The 14,933-nt window shown below is 46.5% G+C and overlaps 1 protein-coding gene across 3 annotated transcripts in view; it reads right to left on the reverse strand.

Moving 5' to 3' along the window:
* The window catches only part of IPCEF1 (interaction protein for cytohesin exchange factors 1), a 102,130-nt gene that overhangs the window by 71,920 nt on the left and 15,277 nt on the right, over nucleotides 1-14,933 (reverse strand). For all 3 annotated transcript variants that reach the window (XR_003999640.1, XR_003999639.1, XM_030556617.1), the window contains exon 2: nucleotides 446-497. Coding sequence is in view for 1 of the 3 variants with exons in the window: in XM_030556617.1 (XP_030412477.1) it covers nucleotides 446-469 (24 nt within the window). In the remaining 2 variants the exon portion in view is untranslated. The remainder of the gene's footprint in view (nucleotides 1-445; nucleotides 498-14,933) is intronic.

Below are 14,933 nucleotides of genomic sequence, written 5' to 3' on the forward strand. Positions count from 1 at the left end.
CCACCCCAGGTGATCTCTGGAGAAAATGTGTCTAAGCAACTGCAGGTTTGGGAGGGCTGATGCACTGGTTCTGGGGTCTAGGTTACCAGATGGTGGGATAACACTGCCCAAGAAGGGTCAGACATGGGATCTGCACCTTAGAGAGTGCCAGAGAGACTCAGAATCAGGAATAGTGATCAGAGTCACTATCAAGACCCAATGGGCTTAAAAGCACATGAGACTCAGCTGTTGGATCCAATCAAAACAGACTGGTGCTCCTCCAGAAAGCAGGACTTGACCAGATTGTAACAATCTCATTGGCTTGCCCAATCAATAATCAAGGACTTATTTAAAGAGTGAACGTGACCTCAGCTTTTTGGACAGCAAAAGTACACACACAAGTAGGGCACTTCCCTCAGCCCATCCTATGACTAATAGCTCTAGCTAAAATTGGAGATATACTTACAAGAGCATTCCCATCAGCAGCCATGTAAGATTCTAAAACCGAATGGGGAAAGCTGCAACAAAGAAAAAAGACGTTTATTTAAGATCTAAGCCACACTTTTACAGCATAAATCTCAGTGAAAGGGGAAAACAGTTTTCAAAAATGTTCTAAATTGCCTAAGTTTACAAAAATTATGTTCTTCAAACATAAGGGTGCGGTATATGATCTAACTTTACTAGCAGAGAAGTAAAATAATGATCTGGACCTGAGGTCTAGCTTCATCAAGTCTCTTTTCAAGATGCGCAATATAAAAGCTCAAGGTTAAAATTTGTTTTAGGCAATGGGTAAGCTGGTCTAAAACTAATTTTCCTTGTAGAAATTTTTGATTAAAATGAAGAATTGATTAAAAAAACAAAAAAAGGCTAAACTTTTCATCAGAAATGTAGAGTTTTCAGACTAAAGGCTTTAGCCAAAAATGGGGTAGCGTGTTAAAGGAATTTAGTTTGATCCTTATGTCCCCATTTTCCTCTATGGGGTAGGATCTCCAGTTGGACTACATCTCCCATAAGCCATCCTGGTGTCCACTTTTGGTGGGGAGAAGCAGTGCAATATTAAGTCCTTGGCCAGGCTGTGTTATAGGAGATATAGTCCAGCAGGGGATCTCTTCCAAAGAGAGAATCTCTCTCTAGGTTTTAGGCCACCAGTCTAGATAATATCAACTGCAGACACAGTATGATTTTGGAGAGCAATATTCTTTTGGGCCCTGGAATATTTGTGTCAGGGAAAATATCAAAGCAACTTACCAGACAGAAGAAAGCCACAATAACTTTAATAGGACCAGCTAACTAACTAGAAAACCAATCCCTCAAAAATGATGGACAGCAAAGAGTCTTTCAGTAAACTGGAGAGTTTAGAGAACATAGCATTTTGTTTAAATGAGCAGCAGCCAGAACCTAAGGAAATATAGTCACTCTTCAGAGAACTCTATAATTAATATTTTTTCCTGTGCTGTCTAAAACTGTGAATTTAAAAAATATGCCATTCTTAATATGTAACATATGTTTTATTTTGAAAATAAAAACAGAAAACAGAAACACACATATATACAGAGTCTGGCCCCCAACAGTTTCAAACCAAACTAAAAAGATGAAAGTAGCTAAATATGAAGAAATATATTAATAAGGAGAGATGCTATAGAAAAGATTGTCAAGGCTTAGAAGTCATATCCAAGTATAAACAGGGAGAGAGGAAACATCTTAGTTATACAAGCAAATTAAAGCAGAAGCATCAAATGCTGAACCAGAAAACAAGAGAATAACTGAACAAACAATTGACAATGATGATTACTGTGATGTGACAGGTCTTCCCATAATTTTTCATTAATTTTTTTTGTAATTCTGAGAATTTACACAGATTTAGATCACTCTGAGCCTATGAATGAAAGATAGATTTAGGTAACTGTCAAGGAAAAGGTTTCTGTATGGCTAATAGGGGCCATTTATGCTAAGGTGACTGAAATTGGTTTCAGAAAAATCTTTGCTATGACTTTGATTGAAGGTAAAAATTTTAGAAGCATTGAAGTAACTTGAGAGCCAAAGTCCCATTTCCAAAAACGACTGCATATAGGCATCAAAGTCCCATAGACTTTTTAGTTAACTTGAGTCAAGTCCAGCAATTGAATAGCCTACTGTTACAACCTCACTTTCAGCAGGTCAATGGTCTTATGATAGAGGCCCATGACAGGCAAATGATCAGTTTCTAAGGTAAAGTATCTTCCCACTAAGTAGACTTTAAAGCATACGATAGCAAAAAACATCACCAAGAACTCTCTGTCAGTCAGGGAATGACTTCCAGTGGGGTGAGAGTACCATATGCAAATAGAACCAGATGTTCCTCCTGGAGCAAAATGTCACCCTACTCCTGATTGCATTCATCAGTTTGAATCACTACAGGTTTCCTTGGATCAAAAAAAGCACAGGATTGGATCTGACAGAGGACTTGATGCAGGGTTTCAGAACGCCTGATTTGCCTCTTTAGTCCAGACCAGCCTGGCCATGGCCCTGAGTTAAATCTCACAGCAGCTTTGCAAGGATACTAAAATGGGGCAAAGCACGACCACCTATGTATTGAGTTGGCCAAGAAACAAATGTAAACCCTTATGATCAGTGGGTACCACTAGTAAAGCAAAAGCTTGTACCCCTTCACGTGCCAGTTTCAAGCCACTGGCTGACAGAGAATGCCCTAGAAAGTCTACAGCATCTTTTTCATAACTTAACTTAGCTGCATTCAACTTTATGACAGCTTGTTGGAACTGGGTTAGCACCTAGTCCAGAATACCATTATGCTCAGGAAGGGTCTTAGCAATGACAAGAATGTCATCCAAATAGCAACATGCCCCCGGATATTATCAAGGAGCTAAGAGACCACTCTCCAAAATACCTCAGGAGCTGAAACTAAACCCAAAAAGCAGATGTTGATAGCAGTACGTCCCAAATGACATGTTGAAAGTCAATAACAACTGTGAACTTTCAGCCACAGATATTTGCCAATAACCCATCAGTAATCCAACACAGAGAAAACCCAGTATCCACTTACCCAGCATGTCATCTCTTTGAAGTTTGGCCATTAAAGCTGTCCATGCTCCATCTATTTATTAAGTGCACTAAAATCTGTGCACAGTCAAATGTCACCATTCTTCTTGTATACAATCACTGTGGGTGAGCTCCTTTCCATATCCCGAATAATACCATTATCTTTCATGCACTGCAATTCTGCTTGTATTTTGTCCACAAGTGCAGGGGTACACAACATGCAGGCGGTGCAAAGGGCTTGGCATTCCAATCCAACTGCATAAAATACTATGGACAGAATACTGTCACTGTTAAATAAATCATGGTGAGGTATCTGAACAATACATTGGGTATGCCCTTCTAATCTAGCTGACACAAATGCACCTGAAGTGTCCTGTGCAAATTCACAGATCATATGACAATAATGGGACTATCTGCACACCAGGGCCTTTAACAACATAAAACTTTGAAGTCAAAGCTATGCGTTTGTAGAGCACAGAGCATCCATCTTCACCCAGTGTCTGCAAAGCATACCAATTCCAAGCTTTTATATCCACTGTAGTCAGAGAAATGTCCAGATTATGAACTAACTCGAAGGGTAGTATGTTAAACTTCAGTACCAGTATCCACAATGCACTTCATGCCACATGAGAAGATCAGATTAAAAGGTGACATCAGGGACCCTGGTAAAGGTAGTCTCATGCAGCTTCATATTCACAGTATGCACTTCAGGCCTACCCTTGTCATAGTGTACCACGGCACACTAACTTAAAGTGTACTTCCTTTCCACAAGCCCAACACTTAGCAGTTCTAGCTGAGCTTGCAGCAAAATTGACTATGTAAACACAACAGTAACAGTGAGAGCAGGCCCTTTTTCCTGATGTGGTCATGGAGCTGGTTTAGGTAGCATTGTATGACTCCGGGAAACTGAAGTAGAAGGAGGAGCTGATAATTTAAGAGTAGACACAAAGGTAGTAGCAGCCTGACACATAGAACCTCTTTCAGCCTGGACCACGTCAAGTGCCTCATTCTTAGCAACTACAGCATCAAGAGTCAGCGTTCTAGAATCGTCCACCAGTAACCATTCGCCCAGGCAGTTATTAGCTACACTGGTCACAAAAATGTCCCTAACCACAACTATCATAACATCCCTAAATTCACAGTCCTGTGCCAACCACTGCAAACAACATGCAAACTCATGTATGGTTTTGTTGGGTCTAAACTTTTGGTGAACTTTGGAGCCAAAACACACCCAGACTGGCCGTCTCTGCATAATCCTTTCTGAACCCTTTATCGAACAAAGCACTGACCTGCAAACTACTCATGACACCCCCTTTATTAAGTAGCCATTAGCCTTTATCTCTATGCATTTACTTGTTAAACTTGCTTTTCCTGTAAAATCTTGATTGATTATGCATGAGCATTATCTTTTATTAATCACTTTGTTTACTTCTGTGTATAAATATTGATGCTCACCCCTAATAAAGGGGCCACACTTATTCTAAAGCTTTTGGGTTAGTGTGAGCCCGTTGATCAACGCATTGGTGTCTGGTCTCTGACAGAATTGTGTGCCCAAATACCAACTCCGCACAAACTTGGGTGTTGGAGAGGTGAGTGAGGACTTGCTTTATTACCTAACAATTTGGGGGCTCGTCCGGGATTCCTTCTGGTGCGGTACCTCTGTCCAGTGGTCAGACCACTCATATATGAATTGGCAAGGCGCCACAGGAGATTTCTCCCAGCCAATTCAATATTGAGGGGTCGTGTATTGGACAGCAGGGTAAACGCCAGTTGGAGGGCTCCTGTCAGACACCATGGGTCAAGGGACTAGCGTGCCTCTTGAGAGTCCGTTGGGGATTGTAAATAAGTTATGGAACGAAGGGAAACTCCCAGTACAGACAGGAATGTCTAGGAAGAAGTTGTACACACTATGTGTAAGGAATTGGACTGGGTATACCGAGGTATTGGCCGACCCGGAGATGAGGTGGCCTTCGTATGGCTCTTTCGAACAGGCTGCCTTAAGAGGAGTAAAGAGCCACATCGAAAAAGACCATCCGGGACAGTTATGTTACTGGTTTTGTTGGGACACAGCAGCAGAGCTGTGGAAATCTTTAAAAATTATGGCAGTCAGGTACTCTCCCGAGAGTGAACCCCCTCCAGGTTATTTCGATGAAGGGTGTAGACCACGGCATGTTTTGACTCGTCAGCTGGTCCCCTCTGCACCTGCCCCTATTCCTCCGCAGGGGGACTCTCTCCTTGTAGCAGAGGGGAATCTGCAGGATACCAGATTGGAATTTGTGCAGAAGGATGAGGAGGAAATGGAGGGGCAAACCTCGGGAGGAGTAGTTACTAGGCTTATGTCCAAGCAGGTACGGCAGGGTGCATGCCCCCCCCCTGAGGAAAGTATAGTTAGAGAGATGCCTTTACAGGTGCACGATCAACCTTATATGGGCAATGATGGACGATTGCAACATGCTAGTATTGTGGAATATAAAGGATGGCTAGAATGGGATTTGAAAGAGTGGGGACAGTTGTCAGGGTCTTTTGGGGAAAATCCCCGAAAGATCATAGAACTTCTAGAAAGATTGTTTTTAAGTTATAATCCTACTTATACGGATGTGGATCAGTTGTTAAGTAGAGTTTTGACCGGAGAGGAACGTAGTAGATTGTGGATGGCAGAAAGGACATGGGGAGATAGCAATGCAGTTAATCTTACTTGGATGGATAGGCGGGATCTGGCCGCTGGCTGGAATCCCCTAGACTGGACTCAGCTAAGGCTGACTCAGCTGCGAACAGATCGAGAGCGATTGTTAGAGAGACTCAAGGAAATGGCTCGCCGCTCGCCTAATCAGGCTAAGTTCATGCAGATTCGGCAGGAATCTGATGAGCCGCCCAGAAAGTTCTGGTCGAGGCTATTGGAGGGGGCCCGAATGTTCACTCAGATGGATCCTGAGAGAGAAGCAGACCACCCTACTCTTATTTCATTTTTTGTGAATCAGTCGGTGCCCCCTGTAAGGGATTACTTCTTAAAGTTTCGCCCTGGTTGGGGAGGTGAGTCAGTCACTTCAGTGTTGGACGTAGCTGATTTTGCCTGGGAGAAAGAAAGGGAAAGTAGTAAAAAGAAAGAGAAAAAGGAAGAATATAAGCTGATGGCTTTAGCTTTTCACGGTGGTGTTCGAGGCAAAGGCCGTGGCCGTGGCAGGGGATTCCAGGGTGCCCGAGGAAGAGGGTCCTGGCGACCCCAGCCATCAGGAAATTGTTTTCAGTGCGGACAGCCTGGTCACTTTAAACGTGAATGCCCCTGGGGACGCCCAGAGGGTCTGGTTGCATCCGCAGATGCTTACACAAGTGAGGAATACACCCCTGCACCACCAGCTCAGCCAATTCCCCAGGCCTGGATCAACTACGGAAAACAGCAGCAGCTGCAGCAAACTCAGCCTCCTCAATGACGGTACCCCGGGGGCGAAGGCAAACAATGTGATGGTCTTATTTCCTTAATGTCTTTAGCCGGCTCCTTTCTCACTTTCTCCCCTCCCAGCAAAGAGCCTCGTTTAACCCTTTCAGTCCAGGGACTGCCTGTCTCTTTCCTCATTGATACTGGGGCTACTTTCTCTCTTTTAAATCATGCCCCCTCTCCCTGGCTATCCTCTGAGGTTAAAACTGCAACTGGGGTGGAGGGCAACCCACAGTCTCTGGAACTCACTTTGCCTTTGAATGTTGTTTGTGCTGATAAATGTTTTCCTCACCGTTTTCTTTTTTCCCTAGCTTGTCCGATCCCTTTGATGGGCCGGGATTTACTCTGTAAGCTTAAGGCTACTTTAACCTGCACTCCTGAAGGGGTAGGATTATTGATGACAGTGTTAGGAGATTCGGCCCCTACTCAGGGTAATTGGGAAACACCCCTCTCTCTCTCCCCTGACCTCACTGACTTGCCTTCAACCCTCTGGGGAATTTCTGACACTGATGTTGGCCTGCTCCTTTCGGCAGAGCCCGTAAGGATTCAGGTAAAGCCTTCCTTAACCCCCCCGTCAGTCCCTCAATACCCCCTGTCGCTGGAAGCCCGGGAGGGCATCCGCCCCATTATCGAGGGATTCATTGCACAAAAGCTAGTCCGCCCTCAGCGCACTCCCTGTAACACCCCTATACTGCCTGTCAAAAAGCCTCCTAAAAAGGACGGAGACCCTGTTCGTTGGCGCTTTGTACAGGATCTACGAGTTGTTAATCAGTATGTGGTCCCTCTTCATGCAGTAGTCCCTGACCCAGCTACTATCATCAGCCAAATCCCCTGGGATGCTGAGTGGTTCACTGTTATTGACTTAAAATCAGTTTTTTTCAGCATTCCTGTGCACCCAGACTCTCAGTATCTCTTTGGTTTCACCTGGGAGGGACAAAGTTATGTCTGGCAACGACTTCCTCAAGGCTACAGAGACAGCCCCACGATTTTCAGCCAGTGCCTCCGCCACGACTTGGAAGGTTTCACCAGTCCGCAGGGATCCACATTGGTCCTATACGTAGATGACATCCTATTAGGTAATCGCGAAGAAGCTGCCCTCCGCATCGATGGTAAGGCACTTTTATTATACCTACGCACCAGAGGCCACAAGGTAGACCCTAAAAAGAATCAGTGGGTCTCACAGAAGGTCCGATATCTAGGCTTCCTGTTAACCCCAGAGGGAAGACAGATGGACCCAGCCCGCATAAAGACTATTCAAAACTGCCCTCTACCGAACACCAAGAAACAACTTCAAGGTTTCTTAGGATTAATTGGCTTCTGTCGCCCCTGGTTGCCGTCCTGCGGGGAGTTAAGCAAACCGCTCCACCGACTCACTGCTAACCCTGCTCCTGACCCTTTGCAGTGGTCCCCGGACACTATTCAAGCCTTTCAGTTACTCAAGGACAGTGTGGCCTCCTCCATGTCTCTCCGCCCCCTCAATTACAGCAAACCCTTTCACCTTTTTGTCCACGAGAGGGGCGGAATTGCTAGTGGTGTCCTTACCCAGCTGAGCAGGCCCCACCATTTCCCGCTTGCTTTTTACTCTCAGCAAATCGACCCTGTCGCTCAGGGAACCCCATCCTGCACCCGGACTCTGACAGCAGCTGCCCTGCTGATCACAAAGGCAAAGAGCCTAACCCTGGGTCATTTTACCACGGTTTGGACCTCTCATGCCTTGTCAGCCCTTCTGCGTAGGGGCACAACCCAAGTCTTTTCGGCCCATCGTCAGCAACAGTTAGAGGCCGAACTCTTAGAAGACACTAACCTAATTTTTGAAAGGTGTGGACCCCTTAATCCAGCTACCTTGCTTCCTGACCTGCCAGTCCTCCAGGATCAGCACGACTGTGTGGAAGTAGTTTCCAGCATCTTACAGATAAGGGACAACCTGTTTGACGTGCCACTGGACAATCCCGATTGCATCCTCTTCTCGGACGGAAGCTCCTTCTATGTTGATGGCAAGCGTTTCACTGGTTATGCTGTCACCTCTGAATGGGACATTCAAGAGGCCACCTCACTGCCAGGCAACTGGGGAGCCCAAGCCGCTGAACTCTATGCCCTGGCCCGAGCTTGCCAGTTGGCCGCTGGTAAGACCATTACCATTTTTACTGATAGCAAATATGCTTTTGGAGTTGTGCATTGTCATATCCACCTCTGGAAGTTTCGAGGTTTCCAGACAGCTGCCGGTAAACCCATTCAGCACCTCCCCCTCATCCACAAGCTTTTGGACGCCCTCCAAAAACCCTCTGTCCTGGCTGTAGTTCACTGCCGGGCCCATACTAAAGATAGCAGCCCCGTTACCCGTGGGAATGCCCTGGCTGACGCCTCCGCCAAGAAGGCTGCCACCTTACCTTTAGCCATGCCCACATTGGCTATTGCAACCTCCTCCTTTACTCCACCGCACCCCGTACCAGTACCCGCTGCTGAACTAAAATCATGGGAAAGCCTCGGGGCCACTCTGGTCAAAGGGACCTGGCTTATGCCAGATGGCCGAGCCTGCCTCCCTCGCTCCACATACCCCGTGGCAGTTCGCTGGCACCATGATAAAGGGGGTCACTACGGCACGCACGCCCTCGTGGACACTATCGCTCGCTTTTGGTATGCTCCAGGCATTCAACCCTATTGCCTATCAATAGTAAAAGCATGCAGCACATGTCAGCGTAATGGACCTGCTCCGCCTCTTAACAAAATTAAGGGTGGAAGACCTCCGCCTGCTGCTCCATTTCAACATCTTCAAATTGACTTTGCAGATATGCCAAAGGCTTTTGGGAAAAAGCACCTCCTTGTTTTGGTTTGCCCTCTGACTTCCTGGGTCGAAGCTTTTCCTACTGCTAATTGTACTGCTGCCACAGTGGCGAAGATTCTCCTTAGAGATATTGTACCCCGTTTTGGCATCCCTCTTGTGCTCGACTCAGATCGCGGACCTCACTTTACTGGTCATGTCCTTGGCCGTTTAGAACAAGGACTGGGCATTTCACACTCCTTTCATACACCCTACCACCCCCAGTCTAGCGGGAAAGTTAAGCGTATGAATAGGGAACTTAAGTTTACATTGGCTAAATACTGTCAGGAAACAGGATTAAAGTGGCCTCAGGTACTTCCCTTGGTCCTGTTTCACCTTCGTACTCGCCCAACCCGCGCATTGGGATTATCCCCCTTTGAACTGCTCTATGGACACCCCCCTTTCAAAGGCGGGGCGCTACCACGTGCTGATGTTTCACTATTGGGAGGGGATCATATGACCGCGTGTCAGTTTCTCTCCCTACAGGCTCGCCTCCGTACCCTTTGGAAAGCCTCGCAGTTTTCCCAGACCGTGCCGCTGGAGGAACAAATCCACCCGTTCCAACCAGGGGACTTCGTCTGGGCCAAAAAGTTCGTTCGTGACGACACCCTCCAGCCAAGGTTTACTGGACCCCACCAGGTTCTTTTGACAACCCAGACTGCAGTGTTCCTGGAAGGACGCAAATCTTGGATCCACCACTCCCACGTCAAGCCAGCCGTAGTGGACCACAGTGACGGACCAGCAGCTCTTGTCACCACTGAGGACACTGCCTTCGACCAGTGGACCAGCTTACCTCTCTCAGACATTAGACTTAAATTAACTCGGAAAAAATGAGAGGACCCTTTATTCTGACAACTGTATGTTTTTTATGCTTTTTTAGTTTATTTTCTGCTTATGAAGATAATGCTTTTATTAGATATTCCCACGAGGTTAAAACTCGTATTTTAGGAAATAAAAGTGATTGCTGGGTATGTACTCAATTTCCAGTAAATGCAGCACAGGGACTCCCCTTCACACCCATTCCCCTAACCACTGCTAATATGACTTGGATGCCACCGACTAGAATAAAAGATCCAGTCCAACCCAATCTTACATGGGACAAAACAGAAGTGCCAATTAACAAATATCTCAGGGTAACCAATCAAACAGGATCACTGTGTTTTGTTAAAGAAAAAGGGTCAACTTTTGTGGGAACAAGTAAATGCAACATATATTTTAATGGCACTGCCTTTAGTAAAAATCTTGGCTTCAAGCCTTGCGCATCCCACTTATCCCATATGTGGATCCCTCACCCCGATCCAACCTTTTCAACTTTTTCATGGAGGGGCAGGTTTTCAGAGTCAGTTTTTAAAAAGCCCTGCTCAGATCTCAAGGGTGTCCAACTAATTGTTAAAGGATACACAATTGCCTTCTACAACTGCTCAAGCAGTACTACACTGCCCTTTGAGGACAACACTACCAAATTGTGCCTCTGCAGTTCACACAACGACCCCTCTGCGTTACCAGGGGAACAGTGGTACAACGGATGGTGGGTTACCTCCTACTTTGAGAAATGGAATACCCAAAACGCATTATATGGAACATACTGGGTGTGCGGGCCCAAGGCTTATTATTTTCTCTCCGCTGATTGGGCAGGGTCATGTTATTTGGCATGGCTAGCACCGCCTTCTCGGATCTCCCTCACTCCCCCTCATTTTCCCCACGTTCGTAACATTCGTGAAACTGACAGAGATATTAATCTCCGTGATGGTTTGTCCTGGCAGCGGTGGGCTGGTCACACTAGCTTGAAGGGTGCTATCATCCGTCTACAGGGACTATTAGAATCTTTGACCAATGAAACTGCAACCCTATTTAAAAATCAGGCCGGGAAAATGTCCCAGCTGCGCCAGTTAGCTTTGCAAAACAGAATGGCTTTAAATATAATGTTAGCAGCCCAGGGAGGAACTTGCGCCCTCATAAATGAAGAATGCTGTGTTTTTGTAAATGACACCTACTCTGACACTTTTCAACGTACCAAACACCTAAGGGAAATGGCTAAAAACTACTCCTCTGGCCAGCCACCTTATAATTGGTGGGGAGCCTTATGAAATTGGCTGCCCGGATTTGGGTAAGTTAAAAACCTCTTGGTGGGTGTTGTTGGGGCCATAGTAGTCCTTATAATACTGTGTTGCTGTATTCAGTGTGTCCCCTCCCTCATAAACTCATGTAAGTCAGTTTATTCTTTTCCCACTTCAGCTAAAAGCCTTATTCTCTTCGAATTGGCCCAGGCTGAAATTGCCAAGCGGCCCTTGAGATCTTGAAATAGGGTGTAGCTTTTTAATTAATAGTTATCTCAAAGCTACAAATGGAGGAATGTTGGGTCTAAACTTTTGGTGAACTTTGGAGCCAAAACACACCCAGACTGGCCGTCTCTGCATAATCCTTTCTGAACCCTTTATCGAACAAAGCACTGACCTGCAAACTACTCATGACACCCCCTTTATTAAGTAGCCATTAGCCTTTATCTCTATGCATTTACTTGTTAAACTTGCTTTTCCTGTAAAATCTTGATTGATTATGCATGAGCATTATCTTTTATTAATCACTTTGTTTACTTCTGTGTATAAATATTGATGCTCACCCCTAATAAAGGGGCCACACTTATTCTAAAGCTTTTGGGTTAGTGTGAGCCCGTTGATCAACGCATTGGTGTCTGGTCTCTAACAGAATTGTGTGCCCAAATACCAACTCCGCACGAACTTGGGTGTTGGAGAGGTGAGTGAGGACTTGCTTTATTACCTAACAGTTTCAATGGGCGGCTGACAAGCTTCAAAAAATTTCTTCCTCAAAACAGAATAGAATCTCCAGTGCAAAAATGCTCATTGAAGCACTTCCCAACCACACTAAAGGAGGACTTGGGCTCTGGCAGTCCATCCTAAATATCAATGTTATCATGGCCTAAGCAGTCCTGCAGCAAGGGAAACCTAGCAGCAAAAGAGAGTTGCATGATCTGCACATATAGAATAGAATAGAATAGAATAGAATAGAATAGAATATCAGGGTTGGAAGGGATCTCAGGAGGTCATCTAGTCCAACCCCCTGCTCAAAGCAGGACCAATCCCCAAACAGATATCCCACCATTAACACTTTACTGTTCTTTCCTCATACTAATCTCTCAGCTGCCAATCTTCAAATAAAGTAGCACCAGTCACAGGGCCGGTGCAACCACTAGGTGAACTAGGCAGCTGCCTAGGGCACCAAGTGGTTGGGGACGCCAAAAAGCATGCTTAGGGGAGGTGATGGAGCAGAGGTGAGCTGGGGCGCAGGGGGTCACGGGGAGGGCTGCCTGCAGGAAGTAACGGGGGGCATGCACTCTAATTCTCCTCCCCTCCCAGGGTTGCCACGCCAAACAGCTGATTGGCGCGGCAAGCCTGGGAGGCAGGAGAAGTGGAGCAGCACCGGCATGCTCAGGGGAGAAGGTGGAGCGGACGTGAGCTGGGGTGGGGACCTGCCAGGGGAGCAGGGGAACCGCAGGGCTGGGAGTTGCCAAAGGGGTGGCTCCCTGGCTCTTCCCCATGGCCCCTGCCCCTGCTCTGCCCCAACTTGGCCTCTTCCCACCCCTGCTCCACCGTGCCCCCACTCCTCTGAAAACTGCAGCCAGGCCTGATCGACCCCGCACTCACCACATGGTAAGTGGAGTGACCCGGCCCCAGCCTACTCCCCTTCCCTGGCTCCCAGCAGCACTGCCAGTGAGTGCTGGGAGGCGGTTCCCCTCTCCCTCCTCCCCCCAAGCCTGGGAGCCAGGAGAGCAGAGCAGGCTGGGGCCCCAGGCCTCCATGGGGGGCAGCAGGGAGGGGGCTGGCCCCAGGCCTACGTGGGGGATGGGGGGCTGGCCACTTCCTGTGGGAAGTGGAGTGACCCGGCCCCAGCCTGTTCTGCTCCCCTGGCTCCCAGGCTTGGGGATGAGGGGGAACTGCTTCCCTGCACTCGCCAGTGGCGCAGCTGGGAGCCAGGGGAGCAGAGCAGGCTGGGGCCAGGTCACTCCACTTCCCACAGGAAGTGGCCTGTCCCCCTCCCCCCTGGTCTCCCATGGAGGTCTCAGGTCAACCCCTTCCCACAGAGGCCTGGGGCAGGGCCCCACACAGCCCCCTTGTGGAGGCCTGGGGCCAGCCCACACGGGGGGGCTGTGTAGGGCACCAAAATAGCTAGGGACAGCCCTGGATCCCCGGGCTGGGGCGGGGGGTGCACAAGGTGGAAGTTTCACCTAGGGCACGAAATATCCTTGCACCGGCCCTGACCAGTCAACAGCAGAAATGATATGCAGGCAGCCTGGGTTGCACAATAGGAGCACTTGTTACCATGTCATGACACTCAAATGTACCCCAGAAAACCCAGAAAAAAAGAAGGAGCAGCAAAACATGCTGGTAAGTTGTCAATCAAAATATGTAATAACAATGAACCAGTCAAGTCAGCAACAGTCTGAACAAAACATAACAGTCTAAAATAGGATTGCCAACCCTCCAGGATTGTGCTGCAGTCTCCAGGAATTAAAGATTAATCTTAATTAAAAATAATATCATGTGATGAAACCTCCAGGAATTCATCTAGCCAAAGTTGGCAACCCTAGTCTAAAATGCCGATATGCAGGAGCAGACCAAGAGTAGCTGCACACTACCAATTTGTCACAGTCAGATTTCTTCGAAGATGAATGTTTTCATTTTCAGAAATCATTGATATTGAAAAACTATTGAAATTTCTGCACATTGGGGAGTCAGGGGGAAGCAAGCAGAGTTCAGACCAGCACAAATTATTAGTACTTTTTACTTCTGTTCTTACAAGATCTACGTTAACCAAGTGGCACGTGAGTAATAGAGGATGCAATTAGCATGGAAACACAGCAAGTTACTTATAAGAAATATCTTGCAATCATTTCCACCTGGCTACTGCCTCCATTCAGAAAAATAGAGATATCACTGTCAAAGATCAAAAAACCACGGAGAGGAAACAAACAGGTACCCACAATCCTCATGTCAAAGGGGAGCCCTAATCTGCTAATCACATTTTTCTTGCAGAATTTAAAAGGTACACAGTGTCTGAGTTTGTATCTCCCAGGTTGTAAAATACAGCGCATGTGCTGATTTCTAGTGCTTTTGGCATATCCCTCAGATGACATCCAGAAAGAGGGAATATGCCTTGCAGCTTGTGAACAAACACTTTAGATATGTAACATGATTCTGTTTGTATTGTGGTAGCATCCAAAATCAGCATGGCTCCATTCCTGCTTAGAAAAGTGTACGATATAAAACAGACTGACCTATGGAATTTCATTTTTCACTCAGGCTAGAATCAGGGCTATGAAACAACCTGGAAGTAGGTAAATGATTTGGAGTTCTCTCACTTTTGTTTTCTATTCTTACATTTCTCACTCACTTTAGCCCTGCTAGTATTTTTGTTGTCTGAAAGATTATGCTCCAGTAGATAATGAATTCACAGACGACATTAAACTAGCCACAGCTTTATTTAAAAGACTTTGCCATAGATTTCACTTAATCATCATTAACAATTTCATCACAACAAACCATAATGATGCTTGAGGCATGTCTGCAGTTGACTTGCATCAAGGTCATAGTCTTACATAACAGTCCTTGAGTCATCTCTTATTCTCTGGGGAAGGTCTTTACAGCCACA

Source organism: Gopherus evgoodei, chromosome 3 (genome assembly GCF_007399415.2).
Source record: "Gopherus evgoodei ecotype Sinaloan lineage chromosome 3, rGopEvg1_v1.p, whole genome shotgun sequence".
Taxonomy (NCBI): Eukaryota; Metazoa; Chordata; order Testudines; family Testudinidae; genus Gopherus; species Gopherus evgoodei.